The sequence below is a fragment of the Pseudorca crassidens genome, chromosome 4 (genome assembly GCF_039906515.1).
Source record: "Pseudorca crassidens isolate mPseCra1 chromosome 4, mPseCra1.hap1, whole genome shotgun sequence".
Classification (NCBI taxonomy): domain Eukaryota; kingdom Metazoa; phylum Chordata; class Mammalia; order Artiodactyla; family Delphinidae; genus Pseudorca; species Pseudorca crassidens.
Window position 1 is genome coordinate 112,719,153 of NC_090299.1, and position 21,142 is coordinate 112,740,294.

Genomic DNA, 21,142 nt, shown 5'->3' on the forward strand with positions numbered 1-21,142 from the left:
GCCCATTTTGAGGTTAACGTTTGGAAAGTGGGTAGAAGAAAGATATTTTTCTTCTCTCTTTTGTTCAGTTATGCATTTAATCAATAAACATTATCGTATGTCTTCTCTGTGCTGGACATGAGGCTTGACTGTGGAGGAACAAAGGTACATGATGGTAACATCCCTGATCACAAGCAGCTTACAGTCTAACAGGGGGACAGTCAAGAGACCAATAAGATACAGTATGATAGTTGAGAGGAGAGTTAAGAAATGGGTTCTGTGGAGATACTGCATAGGGGCAGAGGTCCACAAAATCCTCCAAGAAAATGAGTTCTAAGAATAAGAGAAAATGCCCAGATGGTAAAGGAGAAGAAGTTCCTTCCAGATTTCCATATGGAGAAGTTGCCTGTCTTCTTCATTAGACTGTGAACTCCATGAGGTCAGGTTCTTATTTCGTTCAGTATTGTATCTCCAGCACCTAGGACAGCGCCCGGTGCACACTGGTCTTTCAATAAGTATATTTGAATGAGCCCCTCCAAAGCAAAGTATGATTAACTCTGTTCGGAAGCCTATATTAAAAGATATAGATGAGTTTTTTAACTTCGAATTGTATGGAGACAATGAAAAAATTTTTTGAGGTTGACAGAATCCAGTCTATAATGAGAATGATAAATAATTTACTACACATTCATATTCAATGAATTATAGAACCTCACTATATAATGAGTTCAGATACCAATTTATAGTTTCTCCTCACTAAGGAAGTGGTTTTAACCCACAATTAGTCTTGTTAATTGAAGAGACTATGTTCTGGCTTTGTCATATCTTCATTGTCAGGATGCAGTTATCCCACTGGGATGACCATGTTCTGTCAGCCTCTCTTATTTCTGATTTCTTAGTCTTCAATCATGCCTGAAGCCCTTTGATCCAAACCAATAACACCATGCAAAATTCGAAGTGCCTGTCAGCTTGCTAAAAAGAATCTATATGTGATGTCATAGTCATTTTTATCTTATTCCCTAAGCAATTGTATTATCCTTGCAAAATGAATGTTCCATCAATGTTAATGGTGGAAAGGAAGTAAAAATCCCTTTGTTCATAAGAATCACTTTGTTTTTGGAATCTGAATTGTAAAGGAAACCTCCCTTCCTGCCTGCCACCCCACGAGCATAGCAGAGGCTTTGTAGTCAAATGCTTGGGTACAAATCCCAGCATTATCACTAACTATTCCACATACATTGATTTTGTTTCTTCATAGCCTCTTCCATTATTCTCTCCACCCTACTCTCTACCTAGGGAGGCTGCTTCTATGGAGTACATACATGGTATCAGGGATCTGGACCCAGTTAGATTTGGCCAATATGAGGCTCCAGCAGGAAGGTATTTATTCCCTTGATCCTCCTTCTGTGAGATTACCTATAGCTATCTATGTCCTTTGACATCAGTTATCTGCTCTGCTCCAGCACGCTCTCAGCCTGTGCATCTCTCCTTCCCTCTTGGGTTCTGATAAACTCTCCCACTTGGGGGTGAGGGAGAGGCCTGTGGTAGGGATAGTGTCAGTTTCAGTACTAGTAGCCCTGGCTTCATGCAGGATCCCTTGTGGTGACCATATATGCCATCCATTAATCCCTGCATACATACACAAATGTTGCCGTTGTTTTCTGTTGGACTTCTGTCTGATACGCTAACCATATAAGCCTGGGCCCTAGCTCCTCCTCTTGCTTTAGTTTTCTTATCTGTAAAATAGGATTAATAATGTTACCTACATTGTGGAACTTGTGTTAGGATTAAATGAGAGAAATTTTGGCACTTAGTAAACACTCTTTAAAAGTTAGCTCTTAGCACTAGTATTATTTTGTTACATGGTGACACTTTCTGTGAAGCATGATTAAATAAATAGCACGCTCGCAGTTTATCTTGTTGGACTTTGTTTAATCACCTCAAATCCAAAACCATGTTGGTTATACATGTTCTTTGAACCAAGGGCCAGGGGAGATATTAAGCATACAAAGTTAGATAAAGATATAGTCTCCAGTCTCCAAGGACCTTGAACACTACAATATAAAATAGTAAGTGCAAAAAGAAAAATATTTTTTAAACTGTTATGGGAGCTCAGGTAACAAGCAGAGGAAATTCCCAAGATGCTTCTATTTTCAGAGGGAAAAATCATTGAATGTGAGGGAAAAAAAGATATTTTTGAAAGTTTGAGGAGAGAAGATATAAAAAAATGGGAGTGTGGGAGAGGGGAAGAGCTTATCATAGACAATTATTATGCAAGCGCTATAGGTCCAAAGGAGTTTATGGTCATTAATATTTGTGAGAAGAGTCATTATAGTTTTCTTTTTTTCTTGCCAAACTCAGTCATAGCTATGAAAAAACAATAAAAGGAAAGTTGGGTCGAAACAGTACTGGAATTTTTTCAATGAGTGTAACAGGATATGTGCAAGGAATTTAAAGAGGTATGCAAGTGAACAATTATGATGCTCCACCATGGAATCTTAGCTGTATAAAGCGGAAAACGAGTATATAAAGAGGGTAGTAAACATTGAAACATGGTAGTTTAATGGATCAGCAGTTCCAAAGATCTGAAAGTGCTTCCAGATTATGTGAGCTAGAAAAATAAGAGGTGGAGGTTCAGAGAGTGGTATGTTTGGACAAAAGATTTTGGGGTCGTGTAGTTAAAGAAGAGTATGCATTCATTATAGAAAATTTAGAAAATATCATGCTGTAGAAAAACATATACACTATACGCATACACATTTGTGTGTAAGGGTGTGTTTCTGAAGTATTACTTTCCATTATCCATCTATCACTCTACCAATGATATAAGATTTACTTTTTGTAACTTCATATCTAATAATGCAAGTTCTGCTGTTTATTCTTCCTTTTCAAAATTATCTTAGATAATGTTAACCACGATCTTCAAGGTAAAATTCTAAGGAATCAAAAGTACCCCACTGGTATTTTGCTTAAAATTTTAATACATTTATTTTATAATAATATATTTCCTTCAGCAATGTAGCCTCTTTGTTTAGTTTTTATGTTATTTTAGAAAAGTTTTTCATAAAAGATGTTTGGAAGAATGTTATAATTTTTAAAAAGCATACTGAAAATAAAGATTGTATGCACAATAGCTAATAGGTTATTTCTAGTGTGAAACCAAGCTATTTTTTTTGTGTGTAGATATTTTGTACTGGTTTTAGTTAGCTGTCTCTGATTTTCTAAGTAAATTATCATTCTATATACAAATATGATAATTTTTCTCCTTTCCAGTATTTAGAGCTTATATATACTTTTAGTATTATTTTCATTCATTAAAATTTCCAGAACATTTTGGATACTAACAGTGAGATCGGACGTTCCTAAGTTCTTAACCTCACTGGTAATGCAAAGAAGAACCTTTTTAAATATGGACATTTTTGTAAGCTGGGAGAGAAAAAAAATTAATAAAGTCAATGATTCCCTTCAGAAATCAAATCTCCAACTGTCGAAATATGAGCAAAACTCTTAGGTTCTTTATGGTAAATACTTATAGATTGCAAAAAATAGCCACCATTCTTCACTTTGTCTTTTATCCGTGCCCCTTTGCAATGACACTTGGCAAGTGCTCCCATCAAGAAGAGAAGTCACTCTGCCTGCCTCTTGAATCTCAGCTGGCCTGTGACCTGCTTTGTGCAACAGGATGTGGAAGGAAAAGTCTGCTGGTTCTGAGAGTAAGCCTCCAACAGGGAGGACAAAAGCTGTCTTTCACATAACCCTGAGAAGTGTGTGAATAGTGAAAAGATATGTCTAATCGCAAATGAATAAGAAGATATAGAATTTTGAAATAATTACCAGCATAAAAAATTCAGAAAATAACTTGTATCAGAGAAATTTATAGTGACAGACATTTTGAAATGTTAGAAAACGATTGTTTGTCCAAACTTAAACTCCATTTGCAAAATCATTTCTCTTCCAAAACAAAACAATTCCCTAAAACTAATGATTCATAAAGGCATTCCAGAGTCTTAAAATTCTAGGAGATAAAATTCTCTCTTCATTTGTCTTTATCAGGGAGCATGCTGACAGTCTCAGTGGGGGAGTCACCAGTACTTAGCTTGTCTGACAGCTTTCATACTCTGAAATGGATGTTTCAGTTTTTGTGCAGCAACATACTGCTTAGTGCGCTTTTTGTTTAACTGACTTTGGCTTCACTGTTGAAAAAGTCCCGTTTCGATGTATCAGGTTTATGCCTCCTCATTAGTGTTTGGCAAGAAAAATCAGGCAACACATGTACTCAACTCATAACAAGTTTATGAATTTGTATTTTAATCCACTTCTGGGAAAACACAAGCAGCCAGAGATCCAAATGATATATTAATGGTCTAAATTGTACTTTAATTCATCTTTTCCCAACACATGAGAAGTAATGAGGACCTAACTAAGCATTCCATAAGTCTTTTGATTCACATTTGAGGTCACAGACCATCTCAGTAAAATCTCAGGTTCCACATGCTCCTTGGTGTCTGACCCCCCCACTTCCATTTCAGGAATGCTTGTATCTTGATATTGATCAATAGCTTGTTCTTGTGCTTTTCATTGTTGTTTTTGTTACTTAAAAAAAAATCTGTGTCTTTTGCTTAGGTTGCAAATAAATGTAGACCATTATTCATGGTTTCAAATGAGTATCATTTGGTTTACTGAAATACTTGTGTTGGTTGTAACTTGAATTATTCTAGAAAAGATTAAAGGGTCTTATCTAAGGACTATGAGCATTTTGGAAGTTTTCCTCTTATAAACATAGCATCATCATTTAAAAGAGCCCTTCGATAATTAAAATATAGAGTTTTCATGTGTCTTTTGGGAAATTAACTCTGATTAAAAGGTTATTAGAATGAATAAGACCATATATTGTATGATTCCATTTATATGAAAAAAAATTCAGAAAAGGAAAGTCTATAGAGATACAAAGTAGATTAGTGATTGCCTGGGACTGGGGGTGGGAACAGGGTTAACTGCAAATGGGCACAAGGGATCTCTTTGGGGTGATGAAAATATTCTAAAGCTACATTGTGTTTCACAGCTCTAGAAATTTACTAGAAGTCATTGAATTATACACTTAAAACTTTAGAATGAATTTTATGTTATGTAAACTATACCTCAATAATGCTATTATATTTTTTAAAAGAAAAAGAAAGGTTAGTAGAGAAGTTTAAAACAATTATTTATAACATTTTCTAATTCCTATTGAAACAACAGAGGTATCCAAATAAAAAAGCTTTCAGTTACTAAAATATGTCATACTCAAGCTGAAATAAACCTGGTTCTTCAAAGGGGCTCTGTTAACCTATTATATCCATTGTGGATGCCAGAATCATGATTTTACTGTCAATTAGGCCCATCCTGTATAATACCTGGAAAGATTGTTTAAATTTTAACTTCAAAATACATCCAAAGTTTTAACTGAGGATGACTAAATTTAACAAATGAATTGAACATGTACTGCAACCTAAACATAATTATACAAACTTAGGTAATGGAATTCTGATATGATCATTCCATTTCCTTATCCCAAAGGTATTGACAAAACTCTTAACACAGTATAACTACAATAATGACAATATAGTAAAATTTTTTTAAGCAATAGGTAATATTTACTGAGGTTTTATCATGTACTAGGCATTGTTATGTGCTTAGCAAAAATAGTCTTATTTAATTCACACAGCAACCCTAAGAGGCAGGTGTTATGACCATTTTGTGATAGAGGAAACTGAATCTTAAAAAGGATAACTAACTTACCAATGTCACAAAGTAAGTAGGTGGCAGGGTCGGCATTTGGATCCAGGTCTGTGTGTCCACTGCATGGTGGTTAGGAGCATGGGCTTCATGGGAAGTAGGTGTGTGAGTGTATGTGCCCCACTCTCTAGCTGCATGTCCTTTGGGAGGTTCCTCAAACTCTCAATGCTTTGAGGTCCTACATTTATAAAATGAGGATAATAATGCTATCTAGCCATTATATATATTTTAGAGAATTAAATAAGATGATAAATATAAAGCTAATATTTTGCTCAAAACATAGTGGGTTCTTAATAGATGATAGATAGTAATATTAATGGTAGGAGTAATTAGTATTCACGTTGGAGGAAAATACACATTTTATAAATGAACACATTAAATTAATTAATCAAGAGCATTAGTTAACTTCATTCTAATTCTCTACCTCTCACCTCTTCTGTCTTACTGTTTTTCTACTACCCTACACTGTGCTTTTTTATTAAATTAATTAATTAATTTATTTATTTATTTTTGGCTGTGTTGGGTCTTCATTGCTGTGTGCGGTCTTTCTCTAGTTGCAGTGAGCGGGGAACTACTCTTCGCGTGGTGCGCGGGCTTCTCATTGCAGTGGCTCATCTTTGTTGCAGAGCATGGGCTCTAGGCACGCAGGCTTCAGTAGTCGTGGCACGAGCACAGTAGTTATGACTCGCGGACTCTAGAGCGCAGGCTCAGAAGTTGTGGCACACGGGCTTAGTTGCTCTGCAGCATGTGGGATCTTCCTGGACCAGGGCTTGAGCCCATATACCCTGTACTGGCAGGTAGATTCTTAACCACTGTGCCACCAGGGAAGTCCCTACACTGTGCTTTTTAATGATGCATTTCTAAAGTTAAATTTGTAATTTCCTGACTATCACCAATTACTATACATCAACAGTTCTAACCAGATTTTTAAAATAATTTCATAAAGCGTGTTATTCATTAGGAAGATTTTTCATTTTAGCAAATTTTTTTTAATTTTACTAAAAAGTTTTTTTAAAAAATATACTTTTACACATATGTAACCATACTTGGAAAGATATGAATAAAGTAATTTTCATTTGGTCTGTACAGATTTTTCTGAAAACAGCTCCTTCTGAATATTTTCCCAGGTCTAAAATTATAGAAATTTTAGTTGAACATTTTGTTTTTATTGAAAATAAAAGGAATCGTAGATACAATGATCACCAGAATTCCTGTTAGGAAAGAAACAGTATTTGCATGTTGTTTACAAATTGGGTGAATAGGGCAGAAGGTAAGGCTTTGGCAGCACCTAAATGTGAATTTAGCAGTTTCATGCAAGACAAAAGGAAGAGATTATTCTGTTACTCTGTAGAGTGGAAAGACAAACAGGTAGAAGGGAGAGGTTGCAAGAAGGCTTAACCACAATGTTATATCAGCTTCAGGTGTACCACATAGTAATTCCATATTTTTATAGATTATACTCCATACAAAGTCATAATAAAACATTGACTATGTTCCCTGTGCTGTATATTACATCCTTGTAATTTATTTATTTTATACCTAGTGGTTTATACCTCTTAATCCCCTTCATCTATTTTGCCCCTCTCCTCCCCCACTCCCCTCTGGTAACCACTAGTTTATTCTCTGTATCTGTGAGTCTGTTTCTTGTTTTTGTTATATTTGTTTTATTTTTTAGATTTCACATGTAAGTGAAAATATACAGAATCAGTCAGCTATCCTTCAATAAAAAAGAAAAAGAAAAAAGAAAGAGGAGGCTTAACTAACTAAATGCTTAGGTCCAAGCAGGATTTTGACCTCTTGTTTATTTTGGTGTGTTTTGTTTTGTTTTGGGGGGTGTTCAGTTTGGTTTGGTGTAGAGACTTGCTGGATTTTGCAGGAACCTATTTAAGGGCATAGGACTTATGAATATAGAGAGGCATTAAGAGTTTGAACAACCCACCCAAAGACACACAGTGAACATGGAGGGAATCACACTTATACCCAGTTTGGCCTTAACTGAAGTTATCTAGCTTCAGAAGACCCCAAAATCTCAGGATTCACAAAAATCACAGAGCAGGCACTTAACTCTCACAAGACCAGAGAAGTGAGATTTGAAATTTATTCAGATTTCCATGGGCAGAGGGCTTTAACACACATGGCAAGGATATATATAATAAAGTAAAATAGTGAAATTATGGTCAAATATACATCATTTTAGACAATCAGTCATTTTATCCACAAGAACATTAAAGACTAAAGATGTTTAGGTACTTGACTAAGTTAAAAACTGAACAGTCAAGCTTGTATATTTTAATTCTTTACAATCTATATTTATTCTATAATATTTAAATATTTATTCTCTTGGATCTAGAGCTTAATGAGAGAGATAAATTTACCACAGTGATGATGACTTATTCTACAGTCCTATCAATTTTTGCTTTAGCTATTTTAAGGCTATGTTTTCAAAGGTTCATTCAAGTTTAGAATTATTATATCTTTCTGTAAATGGAATCTTTCATCATTATCTAGTGACTCTCCATCTCTAGTAATGCATTTTGCCTTAAAGTCCATTTTGCCTAATATTAATATGCCAATACCAGCTCTCTTTTGGATAGGAACTTTCTTTTGTGTATTCTTTGATTATTTAATTTTCAACCTTATATTTTACTTCATATTTTTGTATTCACTCTAATAATCTTTGTCTTTTAACTTAAACATTTGGCCATTTACATTTATTGTAATTACTTAATTATTTAAATTTATTATTATTGTATTAATTTGCTAGAGCTGCCATAACAAAATACCATAGACTGGGTAGCTTAAATAACAGAAATTTATTTTCTCATAGTTCTCAAGGCTAGAAGTCCAAAACAGATCAAGGTGTTGGCAGATTTGGTTTCTTCTGAGGCCTTTCTCCTTGCTTGCAGATGGTTCCTCTCACTGTGTCTTCACATGGTCTTTTCTCCATGCACACAACCCCCCAATGTCTCTCTGTGTGTCCAAATTTCCTCTTCTTATAAAGTCAGATTGCATTAGGGCCTACCCTAATGGGCTCATTTTTACTTAATTAACTCTTTAAAGGTCCTTTGTCTAAAACATTCTCTGAGGTACTCAGGGTTAGGTTTCAACATATGGATTCTGAGGGAACACAATACAGCCCATAATACTATCATTACATTTGTGTATTTTACTTGTCCTGCCTCTTCCAAATTTTTCCTCTCCCTTCTTGCCTTCTGTTTCATTGATTGATTGCTTTTTCCTCACTTTGTTTTATCCTCTAATAATTTAAAGATGATATACACTATCTCCTGTCGTGACCCAAATTTATACATACATATTTAGCAAATTCTAAAGTTAATCAGTATAGCTGCCCTCATTCTAAAAAATTTAGACACTCCAACTTTAACTCTGACAACTTTCTCCAAACATACATTTATATAAAAAATTTTAGGCATACTGTTATTTTTATTACAGAAGATACTGTTAACATTTGTTTATATTGACCTATATATTTATAATATTTGATTCTATTCCTTATCTATTCTATTTTTTCTTATTATTCTACTCTTTATCTCTAACTTGCCAGCTGGAGTCACATTCTTTTGGCTAAAGTACATCCTGCAGAATTTCTTTGAGCAAGAGGCTGTTGTTAGCCAAGTCTCTTATTTATTTATTTATTTATTTATTTGGTCTAAAAAATCTATATATTGTTCACCATAAAAGTGTTTTCTCTGGATGTAACTCTGGAATGATTCTTCTTTTCTCTGAACACAGTGGAGATATTTTTTCATCCTTTATTTGTTTCTCAGCTTTATGTTGCTGCAATAGGTCCTGTTAGTCTCTCTATCTGAAAGACTGGATTTTGTTTCCTGTCACCCCCACCTGACATAATCATGAAATCTTTGCTGAGATTCTCTAAGGTTGGGCAAATACCTGCAAGACAAGGATGACTTTAGGGTTCTGATTTCCTCTCTGGGCTCCTGCTTTCATTTATTTTTTGGGCTCTGAGTATTCATCATTTTCTTGCCAGTGTATCAATGCATGTTACAAATGTTAAAATTTTTTAGATTTTATCCAGATTTCTTATTTGTTTTCAGCAGGAAGGTCAGTTACAATATCTGGTATGCTATTCTGCTAGAAGAATAAGGCTGGTCCATCTCTCATTTAAAGAGAGAAAGACAGAGAAACAGAGACAAAAACAGAGACAGAGAGAGACAGAGGAGCTTTCTTTTCTGTTAATAGAGTTCCATTTTGAAAGGAAAGGACTTATTTTGGATATTTTTCCCCCTCTCAGTCCCTGCATGATTTGCCTTACATCAGGAGCAGCCTTGATTGAATAAAGATTACAAGCACCTTTTGTATTACACATGAAATATGTATAGCTCATGGCCTTGTTTAAGTAGGGACAGCAAAGTTAGTTATTGGTTTAGTTGTGTGAGAATCTCAAGAAGTCTAAGTTACTATCCATTTAAATTTTGTGCTGTATAAACTAAAAACTAGGTGACTAAAAGCATGGAGAAATCCATATAAATTTAACTGGGAGTTACATGGGGGAAATGAGAAGGACTATGGATTGAGTTTATACACAATTGGGCACAGAAATAACAATGAATATTAGTTCATCCAGGCATATCTATGGGAAACATCACTAATCCAGTACAATCCTCCCTCCCCTTGGGCTAAGAAAGTGCCTCAGAATTCTTCTCAGCACCCAATGCTGTTCCATAGTAAGCTGGAAGATGAAGCATCAGCAGAATAACAAATAATTCTAAGTTGTGTCTCTGTTCCTCCATTTTTCTGTTGGCATATTGTTAGCAACCTGTTTTCATAGGTGTAGCAGGGGAAAGAATTATTTCAATTTTCTAACTTCACCCTTTTGGAAACTCTGCTATCTGAGGCGACCTGTGTTAGTGCTCCCTATAATTGACTACACAAAGACCCAACAAGTAACAATCCAGTAATTGCTCAAGAGGAACAGGAAGGCTTGTTTACAGGTTCTTCCAAATATAGAACTTCTCCATGAAATTCTACATTTTGATCTAGATTTGGAAATGAATACATTATGAACTTTTCCAATTACACTTAGTGTTTTTTTCTTTTTCTTTATTTCCTCCTAGAACTTGAGATCAATGTCTACTGGCTTAAGCAGGAAAAGACTACAATTCTTCTATTTGCATTACCTTGTTTCCACTTTAGGGCCTTTCTACCAGCTGTTCCCTTTTCCTGATAGGCTCCTATTCTAGATCTTTACAAGGCTTACCTCTTCTTAGCCTTCAAGTCTTGGCTTAAATACCTCCTCAAGGTCTTTTCTGATTACTCTACCCAAAGTAGCCTTCACCACCACCAACTCCTCTAGCCAACCATCTTCTTTATTTGCTTTATAACACTTATCCCTCACTGTAAGTATTGTTTTCTCTTCATGTCTATTGTCTGTCTCTGCTTACCTAAACATAAGTTCCAAGAGATCAGGACCTTTACTATCTTGCTTATCACTGTATCCTTGGCACATTCAACAGTGTCTCACATGTAGTAGCTGCTCAAAGATATTCGTGAAGGAATTGATACAAAGGAGAAATATGTACTTTCTGTATAGGTTTGACCTATAAAATTAATTTTCTAAAGAGATTTTAATTTGTAAAGAGATTTTTTTTAAGTGGTTCATTTTTTTTAAACTATTTATTTATTGGTCATGCTGTGCAGCATGTGGATCTTAGTTCCCTGAACAGGGATCAAACCTGCACCCACTGCAATAGAAGCACAGAGTCTTAACCACTGGACCACCAGGGAAGTCCCAAAAGATTTTAATTTGCAAAGAGATTTTAATTTTGTAGAGATTTTTTTTTGACTCTTATGATAATAAAAAGAAGGGACCCCATTTTTCTATATATAACGTAAAATATATAGCTGTTTAAATGGAAAAAGAATGTAATGATTAGAAGTACAAACACATGAGCCTGGGTTTTAATCTGAGCTTCTCAATTTACTAGCTGTGTGAGGTACTCAACCTCTCTGTTTTTCAGTTTTTTAACTTGCAAAATGATGACAAAGAGAAGACAATGGGACTGGGAAAAAAGTAAATAATGTTTTATTTTCAAATACTGAAAATAATATCTGTCCTTAGGAAGACTTCTATGAATTATTTATTGATATTGTTATATACAATTGCTATATATAAACTTTATATGCATGTTCAGTTAACTTTTCATAAATTTCTTCACTGCCAGGAGAAAATAATAATACTTACCCCATAGGATCATGGTAAGTATGAAGCATAAAGCACTTAGAATAGGGTATAACACAGGTATCACTCAATAACTGTAGATTTTATTATCATGTAAAATTTACTGAAATGAGTTTTGTTCATTTACTCTCTGCATTCTCTATTTTTCTATGTACTAGTCTGTGATCTTTATTCGTGACAGAAATTCTCATGGGCAGGAGGTGTCAGGATACATTGACTATGCTCACAGGCTAAAGACTGAAGATTTTGAAGTCTACTTTAGTGGAAAAAAAAGACTTCTTCCAAGACCCACAGATATGAGGTAAGTTGTGCACATTTTTCACAACTTCAATAAGAGAGCAAGCTTCTCAGAGGTAAAGATAAGGATTTTTATTTTATTTTCTGGAACATTAATGTATATATAGCAGGAATGTGGTAAGAGTGGTTTGAATAAAAAGTAAATACATTTTAAAACAGGGAATGAACATAGATGCATATTTTCCATTAACAGCCTGAGGAAGGGAACTCTTCAGAGATGAGATAAGTAAATTCTCAGTGACATTCCTTTTAAATGATAAGTAGAGCCTAAAATTTGCTACTCTCACATGGCTCTTGCACTACTTGGGACTTCATCTGTCTAAAAGCCTCAAGAGCAGTCCATGGAACACATTCCACATTCTCCTCCCACTTTTTTTTTTTTTTTTTTGGTCACCAACCAAAATCCAGGCCTCTGAGTAGCTCACCTTCATTTACTCTCACCACTGGCCTATTTGGGGATTTCTTCTACTCATGATTCTTTTTACTATTGACCCCTATCCTTTCCTCTGTAACCCTTATCCCACCACATAGGATCTACTCTACAAAGTCAACCTATTTATAGATCCCGATCCTTCTACCACCTCCTGAATAGCTCTCAAGCTAAACTTTTTATTCTATACCTCTCACTTATCACAGAACACAAAAGTAGTAGCAGCATTCTGCTTTAACTCTCCACTGCCATATCCAGATTATTTAATACTTTTTTTAATTGGGGTATTAATGAGAACCAGCTGTATAGCACAGGGAACTCCACTTCACTGTACAGCAAATTATTTGACACTTTTAACAACACTATTCCTCTGACATTCCTGCCCTCTTGTGTCCATCCTTCTTGCTATTATCTAAAGACTTCATAACCCATCACCATTTCATGGACATACCCCTTTTCCTATCCAACCTAGATGCATAGCAAAATCATTTAACTTGCCTCTTGCAATAATCCCAGTGGCCCATGTCTTTTTGTGCTTTGGTTGTATCTGTCCTGATGACCCTCAAAAGCAGATTGACCCAATTATCCTCTTGCTTGCACCGTTAGCTTGACCCCTGGGTAACGCAGAAGGAAATTTTAAGAAATTTCACAAAGGTGTGGATGGCTGCTACCAATAATTTATGGTCTCCAAACTCAGCCAGCCCCTTTTTGGCCCTCAGCCACCCATTTATTTGCTGTTTCTCAATTCGTAGTTTTACAATTCTCCCCCCCAAAATATTCTGAAGCTGCACCTCTCTCTCAAAATCATTGTTCTCAACTGCTGACCCTGACTCCTGTCCATATTTGCCTCACATTTCACAGAGAACGTTAAGTCTAAACATAGAAACCAACACCTGATCTGTCTCTCTGTCAACCAAAATCAGCTTCCTTACTAGCTGGTGCCCCCCTCAGAGTGCCCTTCTGATTATTCCCAGTCACAATTCCATTCTGGCTGCTACTGGCCCCTGGGCCCACCATCTATGTTCAGAACACATCTGCCCCTAACTCTTAGAACACCACATGCCCTCCTTCCCTCAGCCCACCTCTCAGAGGCCCAATTTGCTACACACTTGTCCACATTCTCCCAACACAGCAAGCCTTAGGCTTCCCCAAAGACCACGAGGGAGTATGTGCCCTCAGAGTGACTCAGGCTTTTCTGGTGACATTTCTGAAATAAAATAAGTGGCTGCACTCTCTAATTTTTGAAACAGATTTTTTCTGGAAAAAAAATTAGTAGTTCATTTTTATTAAGTGAAATATTCCTTTATACATGCATCTACTCTCACCACACTTTTCCAGATTCAGAGAAAAGGACTCCTTGACTTGGTTAGAGCTAATTTATTCAACTTGTTTTTTATCCTTTTCACCCTTCTTTTCACTGAAGCCATACTTTATCTATCGTTCTCTTTTTTTATATATATACATTCTCAAACTGACTCTCCCAACTGGCTCTTTTATCTTGCCTCTAAACATGCTGGAACCATTTCTATATTAAAGAAAAGAAATCCTCTACCTCTCTTATAATTTCCTGCTAAGCTCCTCAAAAGAACAAGTGTCTCCAACTCTCACTTCTCATGTAGGTGCTAACCCATTGTAATTAGCCCTCTGCCACCGTTATTTTTTTTTATTATTATTATTTTTTTGCGGTACGCGGGCCTCTCACTGCTGTGGCCTCTCCCGTTGCGGAGCACAGGCTCCGGACGCGCAGGCTCAGCGGCCATGGCTCACGGGCCTAGCCGCTCCGCGGCATGTGGGATCTTCCCGGACCGGGACACGAACCCATGTCCCCTGCATCGGCAGGCGAACTCAACCACTGCGCCACCAGGGAAGCCCCTGCCACCGTTATTCAAATGAAACAATTCCTGCTAAAATCACCAGTGACTGCCAATTTCAAAATCTTATGCACTATTTTTATTTCTCATCTTATTTAACTTCTCGACCTTATTTAATTACTGTTGGTTAATCCTTATGCTGATTAATTCTTTCTTCTCAAAACTATTCAAATATTCTAACATTTTATGTCAGAATTTCTCATTGAACTCTCCCCTTGTTTATTTCATGCATGTTGGTAATCACCAGGGTTCATCCTTGGACTTCTTTTCTTACCATATGCATTCTCTTGAGTGATTTGATCAGTTTTCTGGTAAACTATAACCCTAGCACAGATCTCTTCTTTATTTAAGACTCAATTATCCTATTGCTCACTTGAGAACCTTCTGGGTATCCCATTAGCATCTAAAACTTATTTTCAAAATTAAAATCATTTTTATCTGTGAAACCTACTGTTGCTTCTGTGTCCCCTTTCTTGGCAAATAGTACCACCCTGGTAACCCAAGGCAAAATCCAAATGTTATCCTAGACCTCTTCCTCGCCATCACCACCACCTCTATAACTAACGATTTACTAAAAATACTAGATTCTGTTATATTAAAAGCTCTGTTTATATTAAAGCAAATATAAAATGTCATTTCACTTGTAAACACTTCAGTATGAATCTTCATGTGATAACATTTTAAATAAAACCATCATGACATTATACCTAACAAAATAATTCCTTAATATCATCTAATACCTAGTTAGTCCTTATTCATACTTCATTGACTATCTTAAAGTTATCTTTCCATAGCTGGTTTGACCAAATCAAAATCCAAATAATATTGTGTTATTCTTTTACTTTATAACAGCCCCCTTTCTTCTTTTTATCTTTTATGCTGTGATTTGTTGGAGAAACTAGGTCATTTGTCCTAAGAAATGTCATATGCTAAATGTGACTGATCGTGCTCATGCTGTTGTTTGTTACACACTCCCTCTATCCTCCTATTTCCTGTCAACTGGCTTGATGAAATTCAGTTTCAATTTTTTTTAGGTAAGTTTTTTTTTTTTTAATGTGAAACTCTGTGAGTTTGATCAGTGGGTTCAGGTGGTGTCAGTCTGATGACTCTATTATAAAATTCCCATCAAATTTCACCCAGTGGTTTTAGCATACAATAATGAAGTCTACCTAAATGTTTTTACTAAGGTTTGTATAATGGTGATTTTCTAATTCTATCATTCATTCTGCATTTTTTTAATTAGAATTCTTCCACAGAGAATAACTTTTCCTCATTGTTTATTTGATTGCCCTGAAATGGAATTCAATTCATGCAGAAAAACAAAATAAATGTTTTATTATTTTCCTTAGTTTATGAAAAAATGCAAAGCTGAAAGCACAAGAGTATACAGATAGTGCCAAATTGTTTTCAAAGTGGTTATGCTATTTTATATCCACCAAAAATACTATATAAGTGCTCTCATTAGCCCTCATCCTTACCAACACATGACATCTACAAACTTTTTTTTTCCACTGTGCTAAGTTATAAATGATGTCTCATGGTGGTCTTAATTTTTATTTTTGTGATTACTAGTCAGATTGGGGATCTTTTATTGGTTGTTCAGATTTCCTTTCTTTGAAGTATTTATTAAGACTTTTCCTCATTTTTTCTATTGGTTATTTATTCTTCCTTTTCTTATAAATTGTAGGAGTTCCTTTTGTTTTTTTGAATATTGATTAATCCTTTGCCTCTTATATATATTGAAAAATATAATCTTCCAGTATGTAATTCTCCTTTCACTTCCTTTACATGGACTTTTGATGGTCAGAAGTCAGAAGTTTTGATAGATTAGTTCATTTTATTAATCTTTTCCTCAGAGGTTTGCATTTTTTGTGTTTTGTTTAACAAATTCCTACCTTTCTGGAAGTCATAAAGATATTGTCCTATAAAGTACTGTAGTTTTGCTTTTTATTTTATATCTTTAACCTACCTGAATTTAAAACTATATATGGTGGTTAGGTAAGGGTGCACTTTTTGTTTTGTCTTCCATATGACTAATAATGTGTCCTAGCAACATTTATTGAAAAGTCCACTATCCCTTCTCCCACATCTGCAACACCATTTGTGTCAAAAGTTGAGTTCTGTATGTGCTGGGTTGTTTCTGGGCTCACTCTTTTGTTTTACTAGTCTCTCCTTAAAATAATAAAATCTTACTCATTTGTTATATGTTCATAATAATTCTTGATATAAAGAAAGGCAATTTCTCCATCTGGTTTTTCTTTTTCAAGCATATCTAGTCTATGCTTGTCCTTTACTCTCTCTTATAAATTTAGTCAACTTCAAATATTCACACACACAAAATGGTGTAATTTTGATTGGAATTGCTTTCAAGTTATGACCAATGTACCACTGATTGCCATCTTTATGGTATTAAGTCTTCCATTTATTTATTTACATTTATTTATGCCCCTTTAATTTCTTTTAATAATATTTTATAATTTTCTCAATTAAAGAGTTTTGTCATTTTGGGTTTTTTTTCCTCCTCGGTGCCAGATTTCTGAGCTTTCAAACAAAATTAGCTCTATTACGAAGATCCCACTGTAAAACTTTACCATGTTGAGTTTAATTTACGCCATCCATCAGAATCATACTTCAGATATTTCACTCAAGAGATTTCATGCCATTAAATGACTTAAACAGTTGTTACTAGAGGAAAAAAATATCTTTGGTATCCATAATTCCACACTTAGTTTGATTCAGAACTAAAACAAAGACTTTATAAAGCTTTCAAAAGGTCCCTTTCTATTTACTTATCTTTTGACATGCTGTTTTATTCTGTGTAGGAAGAGACAGTAGTTCTGTGATTAGAATCCTGCCTTGCATTTTTACTGTGGAAAACATAAATATGAGCAGACAGCTGCAACTGTTATGAAATGCAGCAGTAGAAAGGGCCGAGAACTTGATCACCTTGTCAATTCAGACTTCATCTTGACCATGTGTTTACAATTCAGTACCTTCCTTTGGGCATGATTGTGAATAAACTATAAGCAAATAGCATGTTACCATTTACCAAGTTGCTTTATGCTTCCCTAGAACAACTTTGTGAAATAGGTTCAACAAGCATTATTCTTAACATCTGAGGGAGGATAAAAGAGGATAAATCACTTGCTAAAGTTCACAAGTGAAACAGTGATAAGTGAGAACAAGTTCTTAGGAATTCACTGCTTACTTCCAAAACACTCTTCTAGGTTTAAAAGCGTTTGTATCCTGAGGACATTTGCACTATGTAGAATCCTTGAGTTACATTCTGCCCCACATTTAGCTGCTTAAATTTCTGTATTTATGTATTGTTGAACAAAGATCTAAGGTCTGCCTGTCGAGCTCTACCGATCTTTCAAATAGAATGGTCAGGAGGAAATGAAAAAGTTCTCTTTGTGTTTCTCTTTGGAGAGTCCATGAAATATTCATACCCTTGACCGAGGAATGCCCCTAAATACTAAAGCTTAGAGAGGTATTATTGTCAAATTTCCCTTGCCGTCCCATTGTCTGTTTTATTAAAACGTCGAATGTGCCAAATCTCTGAAGTTAGAACTATAAAGTTGCACTTATCCTGTGCTTAAACGCATTCTCATGAAAGCATCTGGTAACATATTGGCAGGTTCTGAAGTTTAAAAAAAAAAAGGAGTAAATGACTCAGTGCTTCTACAAGGGGTATATAAAATATTGCCTATTTTAAAGTTATTAATATTATTCCACATCTAAATATGGTGACCAAACATTAGAATATCAATTTAGTCTCTTCAACAGATATTTGCTAAATTTGAAAGAGAAGGGAGTGCTTTGGGGGGCGAAAGTGCTGATTGAAGAAGACTTGCCATAACCATCTAGCTCCTAGATATTCAAAGCGTGGTCCATGGACCAGGAGCACTGACACCACCTGAGAGCCTGTAAGAAGTGAAGGATCTCAGGCTCTATCCCAACCAGTGAAGCAGAAATGGCATTTTAACATGATCCCCCAAATTTCAATATGCATATTAAAGTTTGAGAAGCATACTGTAGACCTATGCTGTCCAGTAGGGTCACCACTAGCCATATATGGCTATTGAGTACTTTCAGTGTAACTAACCCTGAATTAAGATGTGCTGTAAGTGTAAAATACACACCTGAATTTGAAGACATCATAAAAATATAAAATATGTTATTAATAAATTTACATTCACTATGTGTTAACATAATAATATGCTAGATATATTGAGTTAAATGAGATATATTATTAAAATTATTTCCACCTATTTCTTCTTACTTGTTTTTAGTGTGGCTACTAGGAAATTCAAAATGACATATATAGCTCATGTTTATGGCTCACCTTATACACACACACACACACACACACACACACACACACAGCACTGTTCTGGTCTGCTGGTCCCCAACCCAGAGGTTCACTCCCATCCTGATCTTTAGGACCAATACTGATCTTAGGTAGGTGTGATACAAGAAGTCATAAACTAGAGATCACCATTTAATAGGGTCTGGCTGCAGACATGTTTTATTTGGCCTGCACAATATATTTAAAAGTTGTGTCAATGTCAATGTTCTAGAAACAGGAAATGTCACATAAAATATCTTTGAGTTGCAGATTCTCCTAAAGACTGATAAGGTCTTCCCACACTGAGCCTACATTCTCTCATTCCAGCCATGATCTTGAATTAAATAGAAGCTGCTCCGTGAGATGGGGTATGTTCTCACCAGATTAACAGAGACTTGCCCACTCATACTAACTGCACAGTCATCCTTGAGTCACTCATTCAGATAACACCTATCAGATTCTTCTAGGCATTTGAGTTTGTGACTTCCGGTCTAAATTCCCACCTTAGGTTTTTAAAGTCATATTTGCCATTAGCCCAGTCATGATCTCCTTTGCTAGACCCCTCTGGGTGGGTTTAACTTCAGCCCTTGGGCTCTCTCAGGTTGTTCCATACCACTGTGACTGGTCTGAGTCAAAGCCTGAGATGGTTATGATGCTGATAAAAATTAACTGAGAGCTTACCGTGCACAAGGCACTGTGCTAAATAATTTATATACATCATTTCACTTACTCTTTACAACAACCTTATGGGTTAGGAATATTTTTCACATTTTAACATCAAAGAACATGCATCATAATGGTGTTAATTGGCTTAACCAAAGTTACACATAGACGGTTGCACTCACAATCCAGGACCAAATAGAGATCTGTGGAACCCCAGATGTCATGATTTTTTTTTTTTTTTTTTTTTTTTTTTTTTTTTTTTTTTTTTTTTTGCGGTACGTGGGCCTCTCACTGTTGTGGCCTCTCCCGTTGCGGAGCACAGGCTCCGGACGCGCAGGCTCAGCGGCCATGGCTCACGGGCCCAGCCGCTCCGCAGCATGTGGGACCTTCCTGGACCGGGGCATGAACCCGTGTCTCCTGCATCGGCAGGCAGACTCTCAACCACTGCGCCACCAGGGGAGCCCCATGATTTTTTTTTAATCGATGCTATATGATTCTACTTTAGGACTTTGTCATGAAAAGATATTTTCCCCTTTGGTCTCATATCCATATCCTAGTCATTGTCATATATTTCTTTTGCAGATGTGTATCTGACTTGACAAGACCTAATTTGGGGTTGTTTTTCAGAACTTTAAGCAATCCTGCTATCCATGGTTAAGACTGGGGAATTTCAGCCATCCTGTACCCACCCTTGCCACTTCCTCCTTTCATTGAGCTTGGCAGAAAACAACTCTTTGTACTTGACCAGGCTTTTATTTTCAGTCACTATGAGTAAGAATTATAGTGTCCCACAGCTTTGTGTGTGGAAGAGCTCAGGACAGAATTAAAAGTGGCCTTTAATTGTGGCTTCAGCCTAAAAATCTTTAGGGAAAAAATTGGCCCTGACTTGTTGAACCTCAGTTATGTTCCAGGATACTTTTAGAATCTATTCATATCCTCTGAACTGTGGTTCACATAATTTTTGTAATATCTACGTGGAATTCTTTTACAAATAAATTTAATTTTCCAATACTTAACTCATTTTAGTTTTTCCTTATCCAAAGGTAAACACTAACTACTATCTCTCATGGAAGACTCAAGGATGGAGAAGAGAGATCTGAAAGCTGGACCTCCTTCTGTTGGTCTATAAAACCCAAATATACTAGAATAGTTCCTACCGAACTCCTACTGAAATATCTGTCTACATTATTCTATGGTAGAATTCTATCTAGGCTGTTTGGCTCATTGCCTTAAAAAAAGTCAGAATCCCAGAGCAATTATCTGGTAGTATCTTTAATTGTCTAGAATGTGTTTCCCTGAAGATTGTGTCTCTGGGTAAACCTTAAGTGAATAATTAGAGATCTGAGACAACCTCTAGTTCACTGACAACATTTACTGTGGTTGTGACAGTATTATTCTTTACACTAGATTTTTTCCAGCATTTAAAAAAATTTGGTAAAATATACATAGCATAAAATTTACCATTTTAACCATTTTTAAGTGTACTGTCCAGTGGCATTAAGTACATTCAAACTGTGCAACTCTTCCAACTTTTATTATAAAATTTAAAAATTTTTTGA

The 21,142-nt window shown here is 35.6% G+C and overlaps 1 protein-coding gene and 1 non-coding gene across 2 annotated transcripts in view; one reads left to right on the forward strand and one right to left on the reverse strand.

Annotated features, from left to right (window-relative positions):
* Positions 1-21,142, forward strand: part of CFAP299 (cilia and flagella associated protein 299) — a 635,581-nt gene that overhangs the window by 523,243 nt on the left and 91,196 nt on the right. The window contains exon 4 of the mRNA XM_067734728.1: positions 12,133-12,275. Coding sequence (XP_067590829.1) covers positions 12,133-12,275 — 143 coding nt within the window. The remainder of the gene's footprint in view (positions 1-12,132; positions 12,276-21,142) is intronic.
* Positions 11,448-11,520, reverse strand: TRNAR-UCU (transfer RNA arginine (anticodon UCU)). The gene has a single exon. It is a non-coding gene; the product is annotated as a tRNA-Arg (tRNA).